The 26200-nt window shown below is 47.7% G+C and overlaps 1 protein-coding gene across 3 annotated transcripts in view; it reads right to left on the reverse strand.

Annotated features, from left to right (window-relative positions):
* TOP3A (DNA topoisomerase III alpha) overlaps positions 1-26200 on the reverse strand; it is a 27602-nt gene continuing 1402 nt past the window's right edge. The window contains exons 2-19 of one of the 3 annotated variants that reach the window (XM_077892391.1): positions 22246-22305; positions 20832-20905; positions 19933-20008; positions 18850-18958; positions 17529-17672; positions 17213-17383; positions 16827-16927; positions 15796-15870; positions 14033-14115; positions 12695-12902; positions 10984-11169; positions 10665-10794; positions 7912-8025; positions 7639-7804; positions 5758-5901; positions 3547-3669; positions 2052-2698; positions 1-682 (exon numbers count right to left, since the gene is read on the reverse strand). In XM_077892391.1, the coding sequence (XP_077748517.1) occupies positions 504-682; positions 2052-2698; positions 3547-3669; positions 5758-5901; positions 7639-7804; positions 7912-8025; positions 10665-10794; positions 10984-11169; positions 12695-12902; positions 14033-14115; positions 15796-15870; positions 16827-16927; positions 17213-17383; positions 17529-17672; positions 18850-18958; positions 19933-20008; positions 20832-20905; positions 22246-22305 (2790 nt within the window). In that variant the 3' untranslated portion in view covers positions 1-503. Of the gene's footprint in view, positions 683-2051; positions 2699-3546; positions 3670-5757; positions 5902-7638; positions 7805-7911; positions 8026-10664; positions 10795-10983; positions 11170-12694; positions 12903-14032; positions 14116-15795; positions 15871-16826; positions 16928-17212; positions 17384-17528; positions 17673-18849; positions 18959-19932; positions 20009-20831; positions 20906-22245; positions 22306-26200 lie in introns of those variants that run through there. The other 2 variants (XM_077892392.1, XM_077892393.1) reach the window with 2 other exon arrangements.

The raw sequence follows: 26200 nt of genomic DNA on the forward strand, positions 1-26200 counted from the left end.
TGAGGGACAGAAATCTTTATTAAGGCACATGAACTGTGGGGTATCTTGGCCACAGTGGCATCTAGATAAAAAAAAAAAATAAAGCTTCTTCGACACAATTTTAGAACAAGAGCCACATTCTTACATTACACCCTCCATTCTCAGAATGTCCATGCGCGAAGCCCCCTCCAGGCTGCCTGGAGCCTGTGCCGAGAGTGCTGGTCCCTCAAGCGGCCTTTCCAGAAGGGAAGAAAGCCCTGGACACCACAGCGTGGGATGCGATGACCCTGCCACTAAATGCCCCACAGCACCAGGAGTGAGATGCCCCAGGCCGAGGCTCACTGTCTACCAGAGATGGTCTGGATCCTGACACCAGAGCACAAGTGGGTCAGACTCCAAAAGCCACCACTTTTCTCAAGGCCTCCAGGTCAGGGAAGGACCCCCTGTTCCTAGTGAAAACAGCTTAGTCATGAGATGAGAGGGGTAGGTCTGAGGAAGCGGCCTTCTCTCCCCACCCCTGCCTCTCAGCTGTTCTGAGGACAGAAGGGACGGGTATGGCCAGGCTGGTGGCAAAGGCTGCATTTCCGGGGTTTCTTGGGAGTGGACCCCATGTCTGCGGAACTGGCCCGGGCTCTTTTGCTTCTGGCCTCTGGCCCCTGAGTTCTTCCTCTGCCTCTTGGCCAGGTTGGGGTTCTGAGAGTCCCTGCGGGAAGAATCAGGGGAAGGCTGAGTTCAGAACAGACACATGAAGAGGCAGGAAGTCCAGGACCAAGTGTTTGGTGGAGGGTGTACCCCTAGGCTTTGCAGTCACATCCACCCACAGGTCGGGCTCCCTTCCCTCCTGTCAAAACGCGGTGAGTCCCCACCTTCCGTGGCCCTGATGCCATTCCCTGAGAACCCCAAGCCCTTAAAGACCTCAACCCACAAACACTATCCTGATAAGAAGGGCACTGTTGTCACTTTATGCATGTGATTCAGCCAACTCTTCCAGAAGCAGAGATTCAGCCAACTGGCCTGGGGCTGCATGGAGAAGCAGCGAAACCCCACAGGCCCGGGCCCAACAGCCTGCTCCCCACCTTCCATGCAAGTTAACTGAGCTCTGGATCCTTCTAGGCCTCAATTAGGCCTTAGTTCTAGCTGCCCTGTCAGCCAGGACAACTGATCAGCTGGCCAGGAGGTCACACTGCTTCCTTCCAACAGGAGGACAAGGGGCCTGTGCACGTCTGGAGCGTGTGCAAGGCCGGACCACCTCTCACACACTTCAAACGTGAGCCTGTCATGGCCCCCTCTGGCACCGGTAGCCAGCCCTATGCCTTACCGAGCCTTCTGGGTTCGCTGTGTCCATGCAGAGCTGTCAACACGTATGCCCGAATCAGTCGGAGACTACCTAACTTTTATAAGACAGCAACCCTAGGAAAGGCAGGAGAGTGCCCATCTCATTGAGAAAACTGTGAGGCTGTGAGGCTGAGCCCTTTGGTTCCACAGCCAGGCTTGGGACCCAGCTCTGCCCAACCAGAGCTCCCACCAGGCCTCCTGGCCATTCTCCTACATGAACGCAGCTTCTGCTGTGTGCGTGGACCGTTTCCAAGTGCCTCTGGGGGCACTGTCCCCCTTGTTCTGATGTCTGGGTAGCAATTCTCACTATCCTCGGTTTTAGGACACCAGGCCCAAGCCGAGTAACCCCAGCAGATTCCCAGACATCCCCAGGCTCAGCATCTCAGGAAATGCAGCTGCTAACAAGGACCTCGTGAGCATACGGAAGCTAGGGGAGCCCGGGGCTGCAGGGCCAGGCAGACCTCAGGCCGGCTGGCTGTGTGACCCCAAGCAAGGGCAGGCCGTTTACCTGGGCCTCAACTGCCTACCGGTGCAGTTGTGAGCACAGTGCCCAGCTGATGAAGGCGAAGACAGTGTACCTGGCACAGTGCCGTGCACCTCCAGCTCCACTGCTGCCCTCCCTCCCTCCCTCTGTCCCCAAGGTAGACAACACCATGCAGACCTGGGCTGGGGCTCTACAGGCCCTCGGCACCACACCCAGCTCAGGAGAGGCCACCCCACAGCACGCCCCGCCTCACCTGGGGCCACATTCTCGTCCACCCATTGAAAGAAGCCGCACTGCTGCTCTCTCGGCTTGGCGCACGTGTGGAACTGGCGGCCCTTGTTGGGCCCATCCTTCTGCACAGTCCGGGTGACGGCGGGCTGGCTACACAGGCAGGCCATGCCCCGGCCACCATCATCTCCGGGTCTGCCAAACCCACCCCGGCGGTCCCCCATAGCAGGTGGGTGGCCCAGCGAGCCGCCCGCAGGCCCCAGTGCAGAGGCAGGAGGCCCCCTGGGTTCCAGGGCGCTGCTATCAGCCCACAGGAAGAAGTCACAGCCACCGCCACCACACTTATAGAACTGCCGGCCCTGGTTGGGACCCTCCTTCCTCACAGTGAGCAGCACGGCCTCCTGGCCACAGTTGCAGATCACAGAATTACTTTCCCCATCGGCGGCGGCGGGCAGGGGCAGCATCCGGGGGGCGCTGTCCGTTCTGTTCTGGGACTGGCTAGCTTGCAGGTAGTTAGAGGGCTGGCTAGCTGGCTGGGAAGCTCTGGGGGGGCCCCGTGAGAACCTCAGGTCCAAGATTTCCCGCAGCGTCTCGTCACATCCGCCGATGCAGCCAACAAACTCCAGGGGCATGGTCGGGGGAAGGCTACCGCGTTTAAACTTTAACTTCAACCTAGCGAGACCAGAAGATGAGAGAAAGCACCCAGATTAATCACCCAAACAGAAACTTCAGAAAGGTTCACTTCCTGTAATCAGCAGTTCTTGGGACTCTGGAGGCTCTTGGGCCCTTTCAAGATGAGGTGAGAACTATTTTGTAACATGGTTGAGAAGTTACACAGGTCCTGCTCATGTTGTAGCAGGAGTTTGCCAGAGGCTGCAGCTCACGCAATGAGCCCCGGACTGACTGGGAGCAGACACAAAAGTCCAACAGTCTCCTACTGAGTCAGACATTACACTTACAGAAATGGAAAACAATGCATTTCTTTTGTTTTCTGCTTTGCAAATATGTGCTTTCTTATTATTATTTTTTGCTTTGAATATAGATAAAAATATGCTATTATGTTACCATGCAGCGTTATCTACTGTAAAATTAACAAAGATGTTTTTTAAATGCCTTCACTTTATTTTAGAATGTGGTATAAGTATTGACAAATTTAACCCACAATGAGAGCTCTCTGGGTTCCTTCCTCGATGATTTTTAAGAGTGTAAGGGGGCCTATGACCAGTTCTACACAAGGGCTCTGAGCTTTTGGCAGGAGCTTGGAAACGATACCTGACACATCCGTGCAGATTCACTTCCTCATACTCTACTGGGCAGCAATCTAGCTGGAAAGGGCAGGGAAAGGGTGCCTCCTGGCTCTTCAGATGCACAGAGGGCTCCTCCCAAGAGCCCAGGACCCTGCCCTAGGGCAGGCTTCCACACCACAAAGGCAGGAACAGGCCACAAACCGACTTAGGACTGCCGACCCAGCTGCTGCCCAGCGCAGGGAAGGCCCCTGAGCCTTGCGGGGCCCCGCTCACCTGTAAACGGGGTGAGGCTGACAAACCGGACACACACTGTCATCCCTGCTGGCCTCCAGCACAGAGTCAGGGAACCACACGGCTGAGCGACATTCCGGGAAGCCCGTGCAGCTGAGGTAGAACCTGCGGAGCACAGGGAGCAGGGTTGGGCAGGGGCCACCGGACCGCAGGGAACATACATTCCTGAGCAGCTGCCTGTCTGGCAAGGACACTACTCTGGCTGATTCATGACAGAGAAACTGGCCTGCTTTTATTCCCCATCTCCCTAAACAAAAGAAACTGCTATTGCTGACTCTGCTTCCTACTTGGAAACAACCAGCCCACCGACCATCACCTGGGCTATGGAAGGCCCAGTCCCAAGGGCTCTGCTCAGGCTCCAGGCCGATGCTGCCTGACTTCCCCACATGACAACTCTGATGGGGACCAGCAGCACCCTCAGTTCACAGTGGGACAAATGGGTGGGGAGTGTAGCCAGGAAACCCGCCCAAGGATGCACATGTGGTGAGCTGGGGAGCTGCAAATAGAACCTGATCTGTTTTTTTTTGTTTGTTTTTTTTGAACCCGATCTGTTTGATGATGAAAGCGTCTTTACTCCTGACACCTGCACCGCACCGTTCTCGGCCAACACATCCTTATGCTTCCAGTTCACGAAACTCTAGGGCTGGAGTAGCCAATGTGAATACGATGCGTCCCTTTAGCATGCCTGGGTAGGACTAGGCCAGGGGAAAAACCTACCAACCAAACCCCAAACCCCACTTATTCAAATGGCAAATCCACGAAATGAGAAATGTAAATTGTCAGATGAGCCCTGGAGTGGTGAATTCCACAGGACACTCGCTAGGCCCTCCCGGGTGACCCAAGTGCTTGGAGAGCCTGAGTTAACAGCACGGCGCTGCTTGGCACTTACATGCGGCCATCCCGCACCGTGCTCAGCCCACCCTGGCACTGGCTTCTGTGTTTCTAGGCAACCCAAGCCTTGCTCCCAGCTCAGGCCCAGGGTAACCTCGGGTTTCTGAGGCCAGGCTGGCCTTCTCTCGGCCTGGGCCAGTGACAGATCAGTAGCTGGGGAAACCACCTGCTCACGTAGCAGCACAGTAGTGATACAGATGCATCCCGAGGGGGGTTGAAAAAATAATGGACCAGGAGGACCTGGGATTATATTCTGCCTTTCTTGTCTGCCCCCCACCCCCTACTCCCAGCTGCCTGATGGGGACAAGCTGCCTCAGCCTTCCCTCCGGAGAAAACCAGGGTGAAAATGCTGCTCTGCAGCATGGTTATGGAGTCGAGAATATCTGTGGAGAACTATGCATCAAGCCAGGCACAGGGGGATCCCTGGGTGGCGCAGCAGTTTAGCGCCTGCCTTTGGCCCAGGGCGCGATCCTGGAGACCCGGGATCCAATCCCACGTCGGGCTCCTGGTGCATGGAGCCTGCTTCTCCCTCTGCCTGTGTCTCTGCCCCTCTCTCTCTCTCTCTCTGTGACTGTCATAAACATATAAAAAAAAAAAAAAAAAAAAAAAAGCCACGCACACGGATGGCATGTGATAAATGACAGCTGTCACCTCTGTTCCCCACTGCTGCCATGAACCCTCCCCAGAGGCCAGGGGCTAGCCCAGGTAGTGTCGGGATACACAGCCCACTCTGCACTGAGGTGCTGAGGAGGAGGAGGGACTTGGCATGCTCAGGTCCAGTCCAGAGCCAAAATTAGAAGCAGCAAAGCAGTGTCGGTGAGTATCTCTGACACATCAGGCTCTACACTGGACTTCAAGCCCATTTCATCAAATCCTCACCCTTCCTACAGTAGATACCATGGCCCTAGGCTTACGGAAAAGAAAACTAGAGCTCAGCAGCTAAGTAACCTGCTTTGGGGACAAAACTTGGGTGTGTGGCAGAGGTGGGATCTGAATTCAGACCCAACTGGATCCTCAGCTCAAGCTTTTCCACCATTGTCCACACAGTGGGTAGGCAATATCCTATGCACAAGGTACGTGGTGGAGCCATTATCCCACATTTCCTCTGAATCCGAGAGCACTTCACGCCTCCAAGGCCAGATCCCTGTCAGCTACCCTTCAATATCTAGTCCGGGGGCAGGCAATGGCAGGCCTGCCTTTACATAACGACACAAAAATGCAATGATGGGGCCTTGCAAAGAGTGTCCAGCTAACCCAGCAAGTGCTGGGCAAGCAGATGTATGCCATGAGTTGGGCACTGACCCGCCATTCTTCTTTGTCTTGAGGACCATATCCTTGTTGCACTGCGGACACTTCTTGATGGGCTCTGGCATGCTCGGGTAGATGGCTTCTTGCTGGGCCACCTCTGTCCCTTCCCCAAAGTACTGGGATAAGGCCTCGTCCAATCTGAAGGAAGAGCAAAACAATCACAATAGTCTTTTTTTAAAAAAGATTTTATTTAAGAGGGAGAACGAGAACACGTGTGCACACGAGCATGAGAAGAGGGAGAAGCTGAGTCCCCACCGAGCAGGGAGCCAGACACAGGGCTTGATCCCAGGACCTGAGATCATGAGCTGAGCCAAAGGCAGATGTTTATTTGAACCACCCAGGCACCCCTATGATATTCTCATGTGCACACAATATGAGTGTAATCAGGGACACCAGCTGGCTGCTCAGTACAGGCTTGATGCAGAGAACAGAGGCAGACAGAGCTGTGTCTGGCTCCTGGTGCTCCCAGGACAGATCCAGCTACAGGTAGGTACTTCCACATGTTACTGGCCTCACATTAAAAAAAACCAACCAACCAACCAACCAACCAACCAACCAACCAACCAACCAAACAACTGCACAGGGCCTGTAAGCATTCCAGAAGTGTCTGCTTGTCTGGGTTTACATTTAAACTAGCTCAACTGGGGGACGCCTGGGTGGCTTAGCGATTGAGTGCCTGCCTTTAGCCCAGGGCGTGATCCTGGAATCCTGGGATTGAGTCCCACATCAGGCTTTCTGCATGGAGCCTGCTTCTCCTTCTGCCTATGTCTCTGCCTCTCTCTCTCTCTGTCTCTCGTAAATAAATTAAAACCTTAAGAAAAAAAATTAGTTCAATCATTTCCCTCTTTTTAAATATTTTATTTTTGGGGTGCCTGGGTGGCTCAGCTGGTTGAGTGTCCCACTCTTGATTTCAGCTCAGGTCATGATCTAGGGTTGTAAGACTGAGCCTCTGGTCAGTCTCTGCACTCAGTGTGGAGTCTGCTCGAGATTCTCTTTCTCTCCCCCTTTCCCCCATCCCTCCCCCAACTTGCGTGTGTGGTCACATGCACTCCTGCTGTCTAAAAATAAATAAAACCTTAAAAGATTTTAAGTAAGCTCTACACCCAACATGGGCCTTGAACTCAACCCCGAGATCTAGAGTTGTGCTCTCTACCGACTAAGCCAGCCAGGCACCCCATTTCATTCATTTCTCTTTCAAGTTGGTACAGGGTAGAAAATGCATATTTTCCTAGCAACAGGCACACATACTGCTTGCTACATGGTCACCTCCAAATACAGAACAAATGTGTCACACCGCAGCACTGAGTTTATGGACACGAGATCATGTTGCTGTTAACTCAAGACAGAATTAAACTCCAGAGAATGGCATCTCTAAAGCCTAGAATAACTAAAGCAGATTTTTCTAGTTACTGTTTCTTTTTTTCTTTTTTTAAAGATTTTTATTTATTTATTCATGAGAGACAGAGAGAGAAAAAGGCAGAGACATAGGCAGAGGGAGAAGCAGCAGGGAGCCTGACATGGGACTTGATCCCAGGTCTCCAGGAATACACCCTGGGCTGAAGGTGGCACTAAACCGGTGAGCCACTCAGGTTGCCCTAGTTACTATTTCTATGCTGAGGAAGCTCTACAGGAAGGAATAGAACTCAGGAGGAAGACCCGAAGGGGGAGGAGCTGCATGTGGACTGCCCTACCAGGCACAACACCATTGGTGAAGCAGCAGCCTGGGGGACATTTAACCATCTGCAGGGCACACACTGTGAGGAGCAATGGTTCTGTTAAATCACCCCCATCCCCTCCCATTGCTCAGGGAAAGGTTATAGCCCAGAAAGCAGAGTCAAATGACCTCATGTGCAGGCAAGAAGGGTCTGGACTTACTTCTTTGCTTTGGCCACAGCTTCAATGAAAACCTGCTTGTATTTCTGGACTTGCTGCCTTAGAACCACTGACTTGTCCTTCTTGCCTTCACAGATCAGCTTCAGATCAGCTTCTAGCTCGGCCCGGAGGTCAGGCTTGGACATCTCATAGCCCATGGAGTCATAGCCTGTGGGGAAGAGAGCAGCGTTCTGCATGGCCCCAGGCAGCACCCCTGGAAGAGGGGCTTTAGCTGCACAGCTCTGCAACCACCCCTTGCAAGCTCCCCCTGCTTACCTTCCACAAGTCCCATGCCCAGATGTCCAGGGAGAAACCGCTTGTCTGCGGTGAGCCCAACATACATCCGGGCTTTGATTGTCTCGATGTGCTCCGCATGAGTGGCGTCAGTACCTGAAAGCCACTTCCAGTTACTCAGGGTAATGTAGACATTCCCCACTATGTTCCACAGGCACCTTCCTCTGCCTGGACATTTTTTTTTTAAAGATTTTATTTGGGGCAGCCCGGGTGGCATAGTGGTTTAGTGCCGCCTTCAGCCCAGGGCCTGATCCAGGAGATCTGGGATCGAGTCCCACGTCAGGCTCCCTGCATGGAGCCTGCTTCTCCCTCTGCCTTTGTCTCTGCCTCTCTCTGTCTCTCATGAATAAATAAATAAAATATTAAAAAAAAAATATTTTATCAGAGAGAGAGAGAGAGAGAGCGCGCGCGCAAGTGAGCGCACACAAGCAGGGAGAACTGCCTCTGCCTGGACTTCCAATTCTCTAATAATCTTCATTTGCATTGGGCCCACACGGAAACAGTACCTCTCCCTCACATCCACTTACTCCCCAAAGCTGTCAATGCTGGCTTTGAAACTCCTCTAAGTCCTTCTCTGTTCCACGTGACAGGGCCATGGCTGGAGCCCATATCAAGTCATCTGCATCAGTACAACACGCTCAGTCTCCCCCTCTCTGTTAGCTTCCCCCACCCAACCCATTCCTTCCGCTGTGGCCAAAGGGATCTTTGAAAATGGAGCTCTGCCATCAAGGAGATGCAAATCAAAACTGCAAAGAATTACCACTTCATACCCACTCGGTAGGAAGCATAACCAAAAAGCATAGAGAACAAATGCTAGTGAGAATGTGGAGAAACCTCAACTTTCACACATTGCTGGAGAGTGCAGCAGCCATAGAAATCGGTCCAGAAGTTCCTCAAAAGGTCAACAGAGAGTACCACTGGACCCGGCAATTCTATTCCTGGTTATCTCCCCAAGAGAACCACAAACCCATCCACACACAAACCTGCACCCAAATTCTGTGCTGCAACACTATTCATAGTCACCCCAAAACGGAAACGACCCAAAAGTCCATCAAGTGATGAATGGATAAACAAAATGTGGTCTCTGCACACAACAGAAGGAATGGAAAGGCAGGAAGAACTGACTCGTGCTACAACATGGATGAGCCTTGGGAGCACCTGAAGTGAAAGAAGTCAGTTGCAAGAGGTCATGTGCTTCATCATTCTACAGGTACAAAAGGTGTGAAACAGACAAATCTGAGGAGCCAGAAAGATTAGTGGTTGCCCAGGGCTGAAGGGATGGAAGGGAAGGGGGTATGGAGTTTCTTTCTGAAATGATGAAAATGTTCTAAAATTAAGGTGATTGTTGCACAATTTTGTGAATATACTGAACACTGAATTGTACATGTTCAGTCAGTGAATTATATGCTATGTGAATCATGTCTCAGTAAAGCTGGTGACATTCTGAAGAAATAGAATGCCTAGGCCTTATTCCTGTGTCCCCAGGACCTAGACCAAGGTCTAACTCTTGTGAGCCTCACATTTTTAATGAGTAAATCCATGGGTAAACTTTAATTCTACCTAAACCTACAGGCTTTCTCGATAGCACAACGATGGCCAGCGGACTCCAGGAGGGACACTTCTTTGCAAGTCACAGAACTACAAAAGCCTCTGGTAGTAAGGCAGCTGTGGCCCAGGGGAACAGCTGGCTTCCAGAGCGCCACCTCCTTCTCCATCAGGCCGCTGCCCTTCTGAGCTAGATTTGCCAGAGAACCTCAGAACTGCGATAAACACGGACAAGGGGGTGGCAGATCAGACACAGGGGTCCTGCTTGCAAACCTGGGGCGATGGGACCTACTGGGAAAAACAGTCTGGCCCAGTTTTTTTTTCAACCTCAGCTTGGTTCCTAAATGATTACGGGAAATGCTTTAACAAAAACTCAGAGCACAGCCACCTGTGGCTAAGGGCAGGGTGGCAAATGCAGACTCCACAAGGGCCTGGCAGGGAGCGAATACAGAGCAAAGCCAAGTGTGAACAATGGAGAAGAGTCAGCTGCCACCCCAATTCAACCAACCGTTCCCACAGGGAAGCAAAGGCTTGGCCTGCCAGATCTCCTGGCACTTTGCAGGATGAACACACAGATGTTTATGTGGAATCTCTCAAGTTTTAAATGTGGATACCGTATTCAAAATAAAAACAAACCCCTGTGTAGGCCTCAAATCCTGAGTCCACGGACAGGACCTGGCTAGGGTGCTCCCAGTCTAGACCCTCAAGTTCTGGGACACATTGATGTCCTGATTCGGCTGGTGGAGAGCAGAGGTTAAGAGCCTAAGTGTGGACTTTATTCAGACCGAGGTTTTAATAACTCGCACGTTGGGGCACCTGGGTGGCTCAGTGGGGTTGAGTGTCCAGACTCTTGATTTTGGCTTGGGTCAGGATTTCAGGGTCCTGAGATAGAACCCTGCATCTGGCTCTGCACTGAGTGGAGTCTGCTTGGGATTCTCTCTCTCTGGCTCCTGTCCCCCACCATGTTTGCTCTAAAATAAATAAAATGAATCTTTAAAAAAAAAGCAAAAACTTGCACACATCACGGCCTTAGGCCAAGTTCTAAACTTCTCTAAGCCTCACTTTAGCTATAAAGAAGTCAAGAATAGGACACTCATGGGAGAGCACTTGTGAAGACCAGAAGAGATATGGTGCCTAACACACAGGGAGTACGCAAGAAATGCTGGTTACCGTGACCACAAGCTACTGACCAATGCCGTGCTTCTCCATGAGGGCAATGAGGTCGGCTTCGGTGAGCAGCTGGGGTGGGCTGGTCTCTCCGTCCACCATCTCCACAGTGCTGGGCTGAAAGTGGGAGCCTCTCTCATAGACAGGGAGGGTCTACAGGGAGCAGCAGAAGCATCAGTCCGATCACTCGACGAGGCAATGAGGCAAAAGACAACTGCCATTTCAAAAACCATCGCCCTGATCCATCAGACCGCACTGAGGGTGAGGAACACGACTGTCTTCCCCTCTCCCTGAGGCCCATGGGGTGAGACATGACCTCTGACCAGGCCTACACTTTATTACCTTGTCACTCCAGCGGTCATATGGGTACACATCCAAATAGTTTCGGGCCAAAATCATGAGGCCGTGGGCCACGAAGCGTTCCTGAGCGATGTCAATCTCCACAGTGGTCTCCTGCCCCTGGGCATCCTGGGAGCAGCAAGCCAGGAAATGCCGCACGATGAACTCATACAGCCGCTGCTCATCTCCCTAGGAAGACGAGAGAAGAGTCTGCAACTCCCTCCAGAATATTACTGTCCAAGGCCCACACACTCATTGGTAGTCTGGCTGCTTTGGGCCACCTTCTAGTCTCAGATTCTGCGCAGAAGAGGACACATGGCTCCTGTAGCCCCTGCACCAGCATGGAGCGCTGCGCCAACCTGCCATGCACTGTGGGTTTAGGTATTACCTTATTCAGGCAAAGAGAAGCAAGGCAGGCATCTTGCCCTCCAGACCAAGAAGCAATTCTTATGCCATAGACCCAACCGAGGGAAAAGGTGAGACAAAAGCATAACAAGCTAACAAGAGACCCCTTGTATATAAGACACAGTAAGGTTGTAGCCAGCAGCCCAGACTCACGGGGTTTGTGGTGATTTTCTACCAATGAAGTAATCAAGGACCTCGTGAGGCTCTGTCAGAAGCCCCTAAGACACTCACACTCATAGCCAGTAATTCTCCTCCTGAATGTATTCAAAGAACTAAGTAGAGGCCCACTCAAATATTGACACAAATGTTAACTGTTATCGCGTGTCAAAAAGTTGGAAGCAACTTAAATCTTAAAAAACAGATTTGGCAAAATAAAATTATGGTTCATCTATATAATCATTAAGTGTTGTACTTGAAAATATTTTAGCATATGGGGAGCTGACAAATGTTTCTTCCTTCTAATCTTTTGAATTTTCTAAATTGTCTAAAATGAATACTTTTAAAGTCAGAGAAGAACAGGGCAGCCTGGGTGGCTCAGCGGTTTAGCGCCGCCTTCAGCCCAAGGTGTGATCCTGGAGACCTAGGATCGGGATCAAGTCCCACGTCAGGCTCCCTGCATGGAGCCTGCTTCTCCCTCTGTCTGTGTCTCTGCCTCTCTCTGTGTGTCTCTCATGAGATAGATAGATAGATAAATAGAAATAAGTAAATAAAGTCAGAGAAGAACAGTATGTATTAATAAAAAAAGAAAACAAAGACCAAATGGGACTTAGCTTTGCCATAAGCCTGCATTTGTCAAACAAGCCCAAGTAGCCCAGCATTACCAAGCACAGGTGAAACACCTGAGTTTTCAGGGCTGCCTCAAAGCCCTGCCACCACTGGACCTCAACAGGAGGCCAGCGTCTGAGTGTCATAGCATCAGGACAGGAATGGAAACTGGTCCAGTCCAGGGGAGGAAGGGCAGGGGGGGATTTCTCCAGTTAAGGAGGGGCCAAGGAAACCAAGTGGTTCTCTAGGGGCAACATATGAGCTGTGCAAGGGCATAGGGAAGGGGAATGGCCTAGCCTGCACGCCGAGGGTTTGACAGAGAAGGGGAAGGGGAGCTGGACAAAGTAGAGCCTGCCCTGTAGGGTGGCGGCTCACAGAGGCCAAGCAGAACCACAAAGCAGGAGAATTTTGACACTGACATCTCTTTGCTAAAATGGAATAGCTCTTTCGAAATCACTTAGTTCCTAAAGCAAGAGCCCGCAGAGTAAATTCAAGTGCTAACTGATCTCTCACTTCCCGGGTTCCAGGAGGCAGGGAAACCTACCTGCAAGCTGCTGGTGTATTTGGTGGGGTGGATGGGAGGGTGAGCCTGGTCAGACTTGTTCCCATTGCGTGGAGTGGGGCCACCCCGCTCTAGAATGCTCTGGGCAAAGGCCCCCCAGCGTGGATCCGGGGTCTGCTGCTCCACCAGCACTGTCAGGTCTAAGTCTTTGGGGAAAATGTTTGTTTCAGTTCGAGGATAGCTGATGTACCTGAAAGAAATTATGATAATGGCACTAGAAACAACTGAGTTAGACTAGAAACACCCAGAGACATTTGCCATGCCCCATCTGCCTTGGCTGGCTCAACTGAAGCACCCTAGCTAGCTTCCCTCTGCTGAGAAGAATTCTCACGTGGGACCCTCCAACAACAGCAGGCTGGCTGGATGAAACACTCCAAGAAGCCAGAGGATAAGTGAAAGGGACTAACAGGGTGGGACTCTACTGCTCAGCCTGCCAGCAGCTGTGTGGCCCGGAACACAGTCGGTCTGCCAGGGACCCCTGTGGCCCTGAGAGCTGCAATGGAGCAGGCTTCTGAATTTGCTTCCAGCACAGGAAGAATCATGTTGCCTAATAAACTGAAATGTGGACCCTACAAGTAATTTAACATTTTTTATTAGGATGACCCAAATTTTAAGCGCTCAGTGGTCACCTGTGGCACGTGGCTGCCACAGGGTTAGCGTGGACCACACTGTCACTGGATGGCCCTGGGGTGTTCACAATCCCTGAGGTGGGATGATTTATGCCAGCAAACGACTACCAAAAGTCGTTGCATGCCCCCTGCCAGGGCCATGGGGGCAGCTGCTGAGAGGTCAACAGTTGCACGTGTTTTCATTCTACGGGCTCCTATTTTAGGAAATGATTTTGAAACGTCTTTTCCATATCAGAAAAGCCAATGTTAAAATTCTTCTACTTCAGAGCTCAGGTGATATCTAGACAGTTTGGATTATCCCATAAGCTCTAAGATGGTTTACCCTGGGGTACCCGGCTGGCTCAGTGGGTAGAAAATGAGACTCTTGACCTCAGGGTTGTGAGTTCGAGTCCCATGTTGGGTGCAGAAATTCCTTAAAAATAAAATCCTTTAAGAAAATAAAATGGGGCACCTGGGTTAAGTGGTCCGACTCTTAGTCGGTTAAGTGTCCGACTCTTGATTTTGGCAAAAATCATAGTTGCAGGGTGGTGAGATGGAGCCCTGTGTTGGGCTCCATCATGGGCATGGAGTCTGCTTAAGATTTTCTCTCTCCCTCTGTCCCCCTCTCTAAAAACAAATAAATAAAATGAAATAAAATATTTCACCCTTATAAAGATGTACTGAATTCCGTTCCCAAATGTGGAATATTTACCCTTGAGTATAGAGCTTTTCGGCAATCCTCATGGTTTCTTTAGCATTTATTCTCAACTTTCGAGAAGCCAGCTTCTCAAGCTCCTGTTAAATGTGTCATAGGCAAGTTAGGGTGCAGTGCAGGAGTCAGACGGCACAACACAGCCACACAACTCATCTTCACAAACATGGGGCTTGTCACTCCAGCTACTATCACACAGGGAAAAAGACTGCTGAGGAGAGCTTTCTGGGCCTGCCAGGCAGGGGCAGGAGCAGGGCCAGATCCCAACTGGTGCTTTTCAGACACTGATGTGCAAACCAAGAATCACCAAGGAAGCCAACAGATTCCCCTGAGCACTGCGGATTCTGACAGAGGAGGGCTGGGAGAGAAGCCAGAAATCTGCATTTTGTAACAAGCAAGTTAATACACAGATTCTAATACAGGCAGTCTGGAAACCACACTGTGGGAACACCACTGAGTCCCTAGTAACTTCTCCTGGATGATGAACACCAGTGTTCAAGAACTCCTGGGAGATAATCGGCTGTCTTTCCCCTTGGTCACATTCCATTGGCACTGCTGGCTATACGTCAAAGCATATTCAACCACTGTTAAGCCTTTTACAGGAAATCAGTCCATAACTCTCCCCTTGTCATTGCTACCACACACACCACACAGACCAAGCCACACTCAAGATAAAAAAAATATGGGCAGCCCCAATGGCTCAGCAGTTTAGTGCCGCCTTCGGCCCGGGGCATGATCCTGGAGACCCGGGATCGAATCCCACGTCGGGCTCCTTGCGTGAAGCCTGCCTCTCCCTCTGCCTGTATCTCTGCCTTTCTCTCTCTCTCCCCCTGTATCTCTAATAAATACAATCTTAAAAAATATATATACACACACACACACACACACATATGTATATATACACGTCACCCACCAGTCCCTGCATGTTTCTTAGCCTGCTTGTTCATTCTCTATGTTCAATCTCCAGACTGAATCCCGACAGTAACTATACCCTGAATTTTCCTGCAAAGTGGTAATTAGAAAGGGGCACCTCTAAGGCAGTTAACTCCCAGCTGTGTCCAACGGGGGTGGCTCTTCCTGGGTCTAAACATTTGAGAAATCCTGTTCCCTTTAAAATAGGCTCTTAAAAAAAAAAAATAATAAAATAAAATAAAATAAAATAGGCTCTTAATGCAGATTTTTAAAAATGATGTTTATATAGATGATACAGAAACATTAGAAAATAAAAAAAAAGCTTGGGCGGAAAAAAGCTATTCCAACGATAATATAAAACACACACATATTAAAAAATAGGAGGGCAGCCCCGGTGGCTTAGCGGTTTAGCACCGCCTTCAGCACAGGGTGTGATCCTGGAGACCCGGGATCGAGTCCCACGTCAGGCTCCCAGCATGGAGTCTGCTTCTCTCTCTCTCTCTCCCTCTCTCTCTATCTCAAATAAATAATATTAAAAAAAATAGGAAGACACTCCGATTATATCAGAGATTACATAAGGATAGCAAGGTGAGGGGTGATTCCTCTTTTGTTTCCCAAATCCCACACAAAGCAGCTCTATTGCATTTATTAACTTTAAAAAAGAAAAAAAGAAAAAAAAAGCATTAGAAGACTAAGCAGGCCCACCCTGTTTTGGGGTTTCTCTTCTTCCCAAGCACTTTCCTGCATGGCCCCGTGAAAGGTGATGCTTCCTGCCACTGGGCCACTGTCTGCCGCAGAAGTATGGTCCCAAAGGCAGGAAGTCAGAGCTGGCGCACTCATCTGGAACATACCACAGTGTCCAACGCTTGAGGCCTCCATTTGCTCTTTGACTTAGACCTGACCTCCACCACAGTTGCCGTGGGATCCTAGGAAGCCAGAAAAAGCAGAGGCCATATTAATCTGTTGGTGCATCTTCTCCATCTTTCCTGCGGCAGCTTCTGCTCACCATTCTGGAGCAGCAAATGTCCCTGCTCCAACCATGACATGACCTCAAGTAAAGTCAGCTCGTAGCGCCCACAGTGTAGTGGAGACATCACCACCTCCCCACTCAAACCAAGGCTTTGAGGGGTGACTTCATAAATCCTAACAACAGCCTGTGCAGCTCCTAAGAACTGTTTCCTATCTACACATGCACAGTATTACTTTTTTAAAAATTCTGGGTAATGCCAAGGTAGAAATAGGAAAAATTACACACTATAAGCTAGAGAACTCAATCTTAAGATCGACTTCATACACTTTTTTTTTTTTTTTTTGGAGAGAGAATGGGGTGGGCAGAGGGCAGGAATCTTAAGCATATTCCATGCTCAGTGTGGACCTTGATGCAGGACTCACTCTCACCACCCGGAGATCATGACCTGAGCCGAAAGCAAGAGTCAGATGCTTAACTGAGCCACCCAGGCGCTCTGCCGAACTTCACACTTAAGAGACTATATAAACAGACAAAGAACTCAGCCTAATGGATTTGTTAATGAGGAAATTTGTATTTCAAAATCCAAATTTCTCTCTGCAAATAGAGTGGACTCCAGGTGCTCTTTACAAGGAGCTCAGTGTATCTAACTTGCTAGGTTTTCCTGCACCATATTCTGGTAAAGTAGAAAAAGCACAGCTCTCTCTTATGGAACCAATAAATGTGCAGTGTCACAGACCTGCCAAGTGGTTGCGTGACCTCCAGGGTCAAAGGGTGGAGCAGTGATATCCTGACTTGCAAGCTGAAAGTTACTGTTCAGCAGGAAAATGGAACAGGATCACCTCTGCTAAAAGGAGTGGCTTGGAAACTTGCAGAACAGTTTTCCTAGTTCATTAAAATTGAAATCTTTCCTACCTCCATGCACAGCTGATAGAGGACAAGACAAGCTGTGTGGTTAAAGAGACGATGCCTTTTCCAGTTGAATTCTACGATGCCATCTTTGTGGTCATGAGTTACTATATTGGGGACAGACAAATGGGAAGGCCATGACTCACAGAAGCCATGTGATAGGACAGAGAGAAGAAAGTACATTGCAGTGAAAGTCCAATGGCACATGAAACATTACTTTGGGAATACTTTGGGTCACCAAGGAAAGTAAGCGGGTTCCAAACATCATAATAGGCTGGGATGAAGGACAGCAAGGATAAAAAAAACCTCACACATTTAATTAGTGCCATTTATGCTCCTGGTTCTTCCCCTGCCCTTAGGCTCCATGCCATAAACAATTCCCCCAGCCTTACCTTTAATTTTGTGGAAGATTTCTGGCACAAAAGCCTGAATGGCTTTGAACCTCTCCACCACGAACCCCAGGGTTGGGAACTGGCAGCTGCCATAACTGATCAGCTGTTCTGCTAACACCTCGGGAAAAATCTTCTGAAGCCTCAGGGTTTGAAACCTAGTGAAGGCAGCTCCTAGAAGGTGAGGAAGGAAAGAAGGAGAAAATGGTGGATCGTAAGATCAAAGTTACCTGCACATACTTACACAAAAATCTTGGTGCCATAGCCCAACATCCACTCTGCTACATGGACCCCCACAAGGAGTTGGCCAGCTGCTCACCAATCCTCAGGTCCAACTCCTGCCTCACGTCCACGGCATCGCTCACTCTCTGATCGGGCTCAGTCAGGTTTTCACAGGCCACCCGGACAGCTCGGGGGGTGATCTCAGAGAAACGGGCTCTCAGCACCTGCAGGTTTGGCTTCACTGTGGAACAGTCACCAAGGTTAAAGTCAAACCACATTGCTGCACCCAATTTTCTGATTAGGTTAAACTGACAGCATGGTAACCACCTAATGGGAAAACGTCATTATTACCGCTAAACTTAGTGTTGTCAGAAATAACAGCAGTGTGAGTTTTAGCAATTCAAGTGAATTTCAGCTATTCTCTTGGTGAGCCTCTCAAGATCCTAATATCTCAAAAAAAGAAAAAGAAAAAAAAAAAAAAGAAAAAAAAAAGATCCTAATATCTCACTTGCTCTCCCAGACTTTTAGATAAAATTAAAACATTGTCAATGAAAAGGTCCAAAGGAGGAATTTCACATCCTGACAAAGAAATAACATGGGACACCTACGCTTTCTTGAAAGTTAACATACTTAAATTCCCAGGAGTCATTACAGTTTCAGCACAAACACATTTAGGGAAAATAGAAACCATCCACTATCTGAAGCCTGAGAATGGACTGTGCATCACTTCCTTGAAGTTACCTGAAATCATTGGCCTTGTTCGAGGCATTTAAATTGGTTTCAACAACAGGCTTTGTACAAAGAATACAGCAAATTAATACCTCATTCCAGAATGATTCTTTGTTCTGTATAATCGGCATATATGTTCTCTTGCACGTGTTCAAAATGTAACTTTAAAGGAATACAATAGGGGCAGCCTCGGTGGCGCAGCGGTTTAGTGCCGCCTGCAGCCCAGGGCGTGATCCTGGAGACCCTGGATCAAGTCCCACATCAGGCTCCCTGCATGGAGCCTGCTTCTCCCTCTGCCTGTGTCTCTGCCTCTCTCTCTCACTCTCTCTCTGCATCCCTATGAATAAATAAATAAAATCTTTAAAAAAATAAATAAATAAAGGAATACAATACATAAAGTCTTTGCTCTCAAGGAGCTGGCCATGTACTTGGACCTAATATGTAACAAGCCATGGGCTACAGGGTCTGAGCCACTGGTTAACTCATTTAGTCCTGATGCAGCCCTAACAACTGTCAGATTGGCCTGACTTTCCTGAAAGCTGGGGCTCCAAAGACACAGAGCTGGTAAGAACGAATGGATCCAGAGGGGAGACTCTCCAGGGAAAAACTAAGCCACAGCCCACTCTCTCAGGGGAATCATCTACCTCTGTGGTTCCAAAGTGGAGAAACTCAAAAGTCACAGCACTTACCAGCCCTGCATACGTGGATAATTTCAAACCCGATATTTTCACCTTCTCTGTCACAGTCGGTCCAGATCACCAGGGCCTGGCATTGCTGAGTCTCTCGCTGCAGAGTTTTCTAAAATTCCCAGTGGGGAAAGGGCAGTGAGAACACAATCACTATCACTTGACACTTCTACGCTAAAGAGATCTGACTGAACCTTAGGGACGTTCTTGGAATGTGGCAAATTGGAGAGAAGGGAGAGATCTGGGGGAACCTCTAAGGATGCCAAGGCCACTAGTATAATCCTTCGACCTAGAATCAAAGACCCATAAGTGAGCTTCTAGATTGAGGCTTTAATACAACTACCCTAGTATGACAAAACCTAAAATTCAGTTCTAACATATACTTGTAACTCTCATGGCTCTGATGGTATCCTGGTAAAAAAAAAAAAAGGGGGGGGGGGGAGAAAAGGAAAAAGAAAAAGAAATCCCTAAATTGAGTTTTACCCCCAAGAAGGTTTCCCAATTAGCAGTGAACTAATTATACGTGCCCTGACTGCTTAAGAACTCATAACTTGCTGTCAAATGACCCTTTACACTTTGTCATCTCTCTGTGCTAATTAGGGCTGGAGCCTAGAATTAATAATTTAACAATACTATTCCTAGGATTTAAACAAGTAGTATATATAAAAAGGCTTACTTTAGTTCCTTGGCTACTTAGTTTAAGTGGCCTCATTTATATGAGTGGGAGTAATTTTTAAAATGTTACTGGGATGTCTGGGTGACTCAGTCGGTTAAGTGTCTGACTCCTGGTTTCGGCTCGGGTTGTGATCTCAGCCCAAGCCAGGCTCCACACTCAGCAGGGAGTCTGCTAGGGATTCTCTCTGTCCCTCTGCCCCTTCCCCACTCACATTCTCTTTTTCTCTCTCTCTCAAATAAATAAATAAAATCTTTAAAAAGTATGTTAAAAAATAAAATCATGGTACTAAGTTTGGTGGGAAACTGGATCTCTAAATTCTAATGCATTCAGAATGCAGAAATCATAGTTCAATTATTTTGTACTCAGGAACTGTTCAACTCCAGTGCCACACATCTTCCAAAACACCCTACCTTGATGCCTACAAAATTCTCTGGGCAGTACTTTTCAATTTCTGCTTCAAAGAGGACAAGGGGATTGCAGCTCTGCCTAGAAAAGAAATGAAAACACAACACATCCAACCTCAGCAGAGATGACAAGTCCTCTATTTTAATGAGAAAAAATTGCTCCAGTGTGCTCATGGATGGAACCCAAACAGAAAAGGTCCTACATTAAAAGGCCAGAGGATTAAAAGCAAGGCTATGATCCTCTGCACTAAGTGCTTTCTATGACAACTGGAGGAGCTAAATAGTAATTCTGGAACTCTTTCATTAATGTCTGCAATAGGATCAGTTAATCCAGTGACTACGTAAAATAGGTCTGGCTATTTTAAGGGAAATACACTTCAAGGTGGTTTATTCTAAATGTATGGCAAAAATTCACAATGGTTCAGTTGATCTTAGGTCACTGCTGTGGGCTCCATGGTTTTTGTTCCCTCAAAATACATAGGTTGAGATTCTAACACCAATGTGATGCTGTTGGAAGGTGGGGACTCTCAGAGGTGATTATGTCATAAAGGTAGTGGTACCTCATGAATGGGATTAGCGCTCTTATAAAAGAAGCCCCACAGAGCTCCCTAGCTCCTTCTACCAGATGAGGACACGGTGAAAGGTCAGCAGGGTGCAATGGGGAAGAGGGCCCCTCACTTGACTGTGCTGGCAACCCTGCTCTCCTACTTTTAGCATCCAGAACTGCGAGAAATAAATTTCTGTTGTTTATAAGTGTCCCTCAACTTGATGACATTTTATTAGAGCAGCCCAAATGGACTAAGACAGTCATCAGTATTGTTAAGCTCTACGGTAAGATCAACAGGCCTCAAAATTCCTCTAGCATTTCACAACTTACTGTAATATCCCCTAGGAACTGTACTGACCATTTGCGAAACTGCATCTGGAAATCGTGAGCCAGCAAATGTCCAGAAACTGAAGTCATTACCATGGTAACATTCTGAATGATAACAAAATTCGAGTTAGTCTTTTAGCAATTACATTTTGTCAGATCATCCAAATAAAAGGTAGGAACTTCTATTAAAGAAAAAAAAAAGGAGGTTGTCAAGGGTTTGGGGGGAAGTGGAGAAGAATGAATAGATAAAACACAAAGGGCTTCAGGGACAGTGGAAATACTCTGTATGGTATTATGATGATGGATATATGTTTTTTTTTTCTTTTGTCCAAATCCATAGATGTACAACTCCAAGAGAAAACCATAATGCAAACTATGGACTTTGATTGCTTATGATGTGCCAGTGTAGGTTTGACTATAACACATGAATCACACTGGTGAAAGATGCTGATCATGGGGCGGGGTGGTATCTGTGGGATATGGGGGGTGGGGAGGGCCAGGGGTTCTACAGGGCATCTCTCTACCGCCATCTCAACTTGGCTCTAAAAACCTAAAATGGCTCTAAAAGAAATAAAGTCTATAAAAAAACAAAACAAAACCAGTTGATTAGGAAGAAATGAACATAAATACATCTTTTTGAAGCCAAATGCGAAAGTAATATAATCACCATTCTAATTCTAGCACCACAATGCCTGTGATGTGATTTAAAGTTCTCTCAAACTATTGGGTATTAGCGTCTTTCTTGCTATAAAGAGATGGGACCACATTTAATTAAAAAGTGACCATGTGGGTGCCTGATGGCTCAGAGGTTGAATGTCTGTCTTTGGCTCAGGTTGTGATCCTGGGGTCCTGAGATAGAGTCCTGCATCAGGCTCACCGAAAAGAGCCTGCTTTTTCCTCTGCCTATGTCTCTGCCCCCCTCTCTGTGTCTTTTATGAATAAACAAAATCTTAAAAATAAAGTGACCACTTTAGGGCGCCTGGGTGGCTCAGTTGGTTGAGCCTTTGGCTCAGGTCATGATTCTGGAGTCCTGGGATTGAGCCCCACATCAGGCTCCCTGCTCAGCAGAGTCTGATTCTCTCTCCCTCTGCCCTTCTCCCTGCTTGTGTTCTCTCTCTCTCTCTCATAAATAAAATCTTAGAAAAAGTGATCTCCTTACAAATTATAAAAAAGTCACAAAAAAAAAAAAAAAGTCACCTGTAATCAAGGATCTTTACGTCTTAACAATCGTTATTCTTAAAAGATTGTAACATATTCTACAGTGGCCAGGCTCACTCCACTTGATCAAATAACTCTTAAGATACAAGCAGTTTAGGGATGACCTGTAGTAGTAAACAGCTGTTCTTTTCACAGCCATAACAAAAAACTCCTGGAGTATACCCCAAAATGGCACACAGATCTAAAAGCACACTTCAGCTGTATGACAGAAATATTATAGCACCTACCTGGCCATATAGATGATAATCAAATTCATAGATCTTGTTGAATTTTGAAAATCCTTCCCTCTATAACAAAACAAAAATAGATCAATTACATTGAAAACAAATAATTCCTCAGTCTAAATATGAAACAGAACAGTGGTAAGCGATAATACTGAAAAGTAATGGTGTTTCCTAAAGACAAAAACTAGGCTACATTACTGAGGCCATTTACTGAGTGGCTCCTCAAAACACTTACAAGCACGTGATTGGTAGAGTCCACGGAGTTTTTACGCTGGAAGGTAACCTCAAGGTCAGCTAATATTAACACCTTCCCATAGATGAGAATGGATATGTCCAAGGTCACATCACAAATTAAAGGCAGAAAAAGGATTACAACATAATTTTCTTCCTTCACCCTATACTTCTACTACTTTCTGACTGCACAATTGCACCTGTCGATGGCTGAGCACAGGCAAGTCATTCACTTTTCGAACATCTTTTTTTTTTTTAAAAGTTGACTATTTATCTGGATGTTCCTTGAAGGAGATGTACAGACGCTGGAATTTTTTTTTTTTTTTTTTAGATTTTATTTATTTATTCATGAGAGACACACAGACATAGGCAGAGGGAGAAGCAGGCTCCATGGAGGGAGCCTGATGTGGGACTTGATCCCGAGACCCCAGGATCACGCCCTGAGCCTAAGGCAGGCGCTAACCCGCTGAGCCACCCAGGGATCCCTTGAATATCTATTTTTGAATAAAGTTACCTCCAAGTTCTCCTCTGGCTCTAAAACTCAGTAACACTATGAGCCCCAGTCAGAAATAGAATTCAGTCTATAAAGCAATTCTTCAGCTTGCAATCATGGATGAATAAGACCTTCTCTGAGTAGATTCCACCGTCCTCTACAGGGGCATTAAATGCAGTTACATGTGAGTTCTGCACCAACATTACACAGAAGACAAGAAAATGGCCAGCTGGGGGGGATGCCTGGGTGGCTGAGCGGTTGAGCGTCTGCCTTTGGCTCAGGGCATGATCCCAGGGTCAGTCCCATATAGGGCTCCCCCCGGGGAGCCTGCTTCTCCCTCTGTCTATGTCTCTGCCTCTCTCTGTCTCTCTCTCATGAATAAATAAAATCTTTAAAAAAAAGAAAAAGAAAAAGAAAAAATGGCCAGCTGGGAAGTGGAGATGTGCTGAGGGCCAAGAAAGGTCAGTGTTCAGAAGATTCTTCCTTAGTCTCAGACAACTTTTCTGAGTGGGATACGAGGTTCTCTTTGAGGCATAGTGACAAATTTTAAGAAGGAATTTATTTTAGTATCTCATACTTAAGAATTCACTGGTTGCCAATATCGTCAAGAAACTCCCCTTTACAAACGCCAATTGATAGTTAAGTCCTTTTATTTATTTTTAAAGATTATCTTTTATTTATTCATTCATGAGAAACAGAAAAAGAGAGAGAGAGGCAGAGACACAGACAGAGGGAGAAGCAGGCTCCTGCAGGGAGCCTGACATGGGACTCCATCCCGGGTCTCCAGGATCACGCCCTGGGCCAAAGGCGGCGCTGGGCCACTCGGGCTGCCCAATAAATAAAATCTTTAAAAAAAAGCTCTGAAGCCTTCCCACTTAAATGTACCCTGATATACAACAGGGGTGAAGTCTGTTTACTCCCCCTCTCCCCAGCCCAGTCCCAAGTGACTCCTGAGGTGCATACTCATCATCCCTCAGGTCTCTTGGGAACACAGTCTGAAAATCACTGTTCTAATCCTCTCCAAGTAAATGACTTGTCTGATAACATGTATGTGACCCCACAACCAGGGCTCTTACAGGCAGTGTCCTCTCCCAGAGGTAGTCTTGAAGATGTGAAATATTTTTCCTGACATTTCAAACTTGCTCCCCTATAATTCCCATTTGAGGGTGGCACACAATTATGTGTGATTCCACATTCAGATGAGGTGCTCAGGGAAAGTGGATGCTCCCAAATTACAGTAGTTTTGGAGCCTAGAGAAAGAAAAAAACCTGGTAGATTGAACAAGAATGTAGCTTTTGTAATCTCTTGTGCAGTGCTCTCCACTCTTAAAAAAAAATTATACAAGTCCCTTCTCTAAGCATTCTGTAGGAACTGTCACATTGTTGCCACTAAATGTATAGCAGGATTCATTAAGATTTATCTTTCTAAGGGGCACCTGGGTGGCTCAGTTGGGGTCTGCCTTTGGCTTGGGTTGTGGTCTCAGGGTCCTGGCATCAGGCCCTGAGTCAGGCTCCCTGCTCAGCAGGAGGGCAGCCCAGGTAGCTCAGCAGTTTAGCGCTGCCTTCAGCCCAGGGCATGATCCTGGAGACCCGGGATTGAGTCCCACGTCGGGCTCCCTGCATGGAGCCTGCTTCTCCCTCTGCCTGTGTCTCTGCCTCTCTCTCTCTCTCTTTCTCTCTCTCTCCTCTCTCTCTCTTTCTCTGTGTCTCTCATGAATAAATAAACAAAAATCTTTAAAAAAAAAAGTCTGCTTCTCCCTCTGCCCCTCTCCCTCTTGCGCAGTGTTCTCTTTCTCAAATAAAGTCTTTTAAAAAGTAAAGATTAATCTCCCTGAATATATAAATAAAACCATGAAAAAGTTGTACACACGTAGAAGCTTATAGTTTTCAGCGTGTTTTTGAATGCTGTTGTAAATACAATTGTTTTTAAAGATTTTATTTATTTGAGAGAAAGAGAAAGCACCAACGGGGAGAGGGAAAGAGGGAAGCAGACTCCTTGTTGAGCAGGGAGCCCCATGCACGGGGCTCCATCCTAGGACCCTGAGATCATGACCTGAGTCCAAGGTGGACACTTAACTGAGCCACCCAGGTGCCCCTGATAGTTTTCCTAATTTTCTTTCCAGATCGTTCATTGCTACTCATTCGTGTGCACTAATCTTGTATCTTACAACTTTGTTGAATTTATTAGCACTAACGTCTTTTTTGTGGCTTCAAGATTTCTATTCTACAAAGCCATGTTGTCCACAAATAGACATATTTTATTTTTTAAAAATATTTTATTTATTTATTCATGAGAGACACAAGACAAGAGGCAGAGACATAGGCAGAGGGAGAAGCAGGCTCCCTGCAGGGAGCCTGATGTGGGACTCGATCCTGGAACTCCAGGATCATGCCCTGAGCCAAAGGCAGACACTCAACTGCTGAGCCACCCCAGGGGTCCCAAACAACTAGACCTACTTTAAATCCTTCCTTTCCAATTTAGATTTCTTTTTCTTCCCTAATTGCTTTAGCTAGAACTTCTAGTAATCTTGGATAGCAATGGCGAAAGCAGGCAATCTTGTCTTGTTCCTGACCTTAGAGAAAAAGCTTTCAGTCTTTTACCCTCGGTGTAGCGTTAGTGATGGGATTTTCATAAATGCCTTTTAATCGTTAAGAGATTTAATTTTTATCACATGTGTTTTCTGCATCAATTGAGGTAAGCAATGTAGGTTTTTTTTTTTTTTTTTTAATTTTTTTTTTTATTTATTTATGATAGTCACAGAGAGAGAGAGAGAGAGAGAGGCAGAGACATAGGCAGAGGGAGAAGCAGGCTCCATGCACCGGGAGCCTGATGTGGGATTCGATCCCGGGTCTCCAGGATCGCGCCCTGGGCCAAAGGCAGGCGCCAAACCGCTGCGCCACCCAGGGATCCCTGTTTTTGTTTTTTTAATTTATTTATGATAGTCACACAGAGAGAGAGAGAGAGAGAGAGAGGCAGAGACACAGGAGGAGGGAGAAGCAGACTTCATGCCAGGAGCCCGATGCGGGACTTGATCCCGGGACGTGACTCCAAGATCGCGCCCTGGGCCAAAGGCAGGCGCTAAACCGCTGCGCCACCCAGGGATCCCAGCAATGTACGTTTTAAGTGGGGGATTACTGGGGTCATATGGGTATTTTATAAAGCCACTTTGGTAGTGGAGAGTTTGAAGAGTGAAAAGGCCGGGGGAAAGCTACTGGAGTTCTGTGAGGGGTCAAA

This window comes from Canis aureus, chromosome 3, assembly GCF_053574225.1.
Source record: "Canis aureus isolate CA01 chromosome 3, VMU_Caureus_v.1.0, whole genome shotgun sequence".
NCBI lineage: Eukaryota > Metazoa > Chordata > Mammalia > Carnivora > Canidae > Canis > Canis aureus.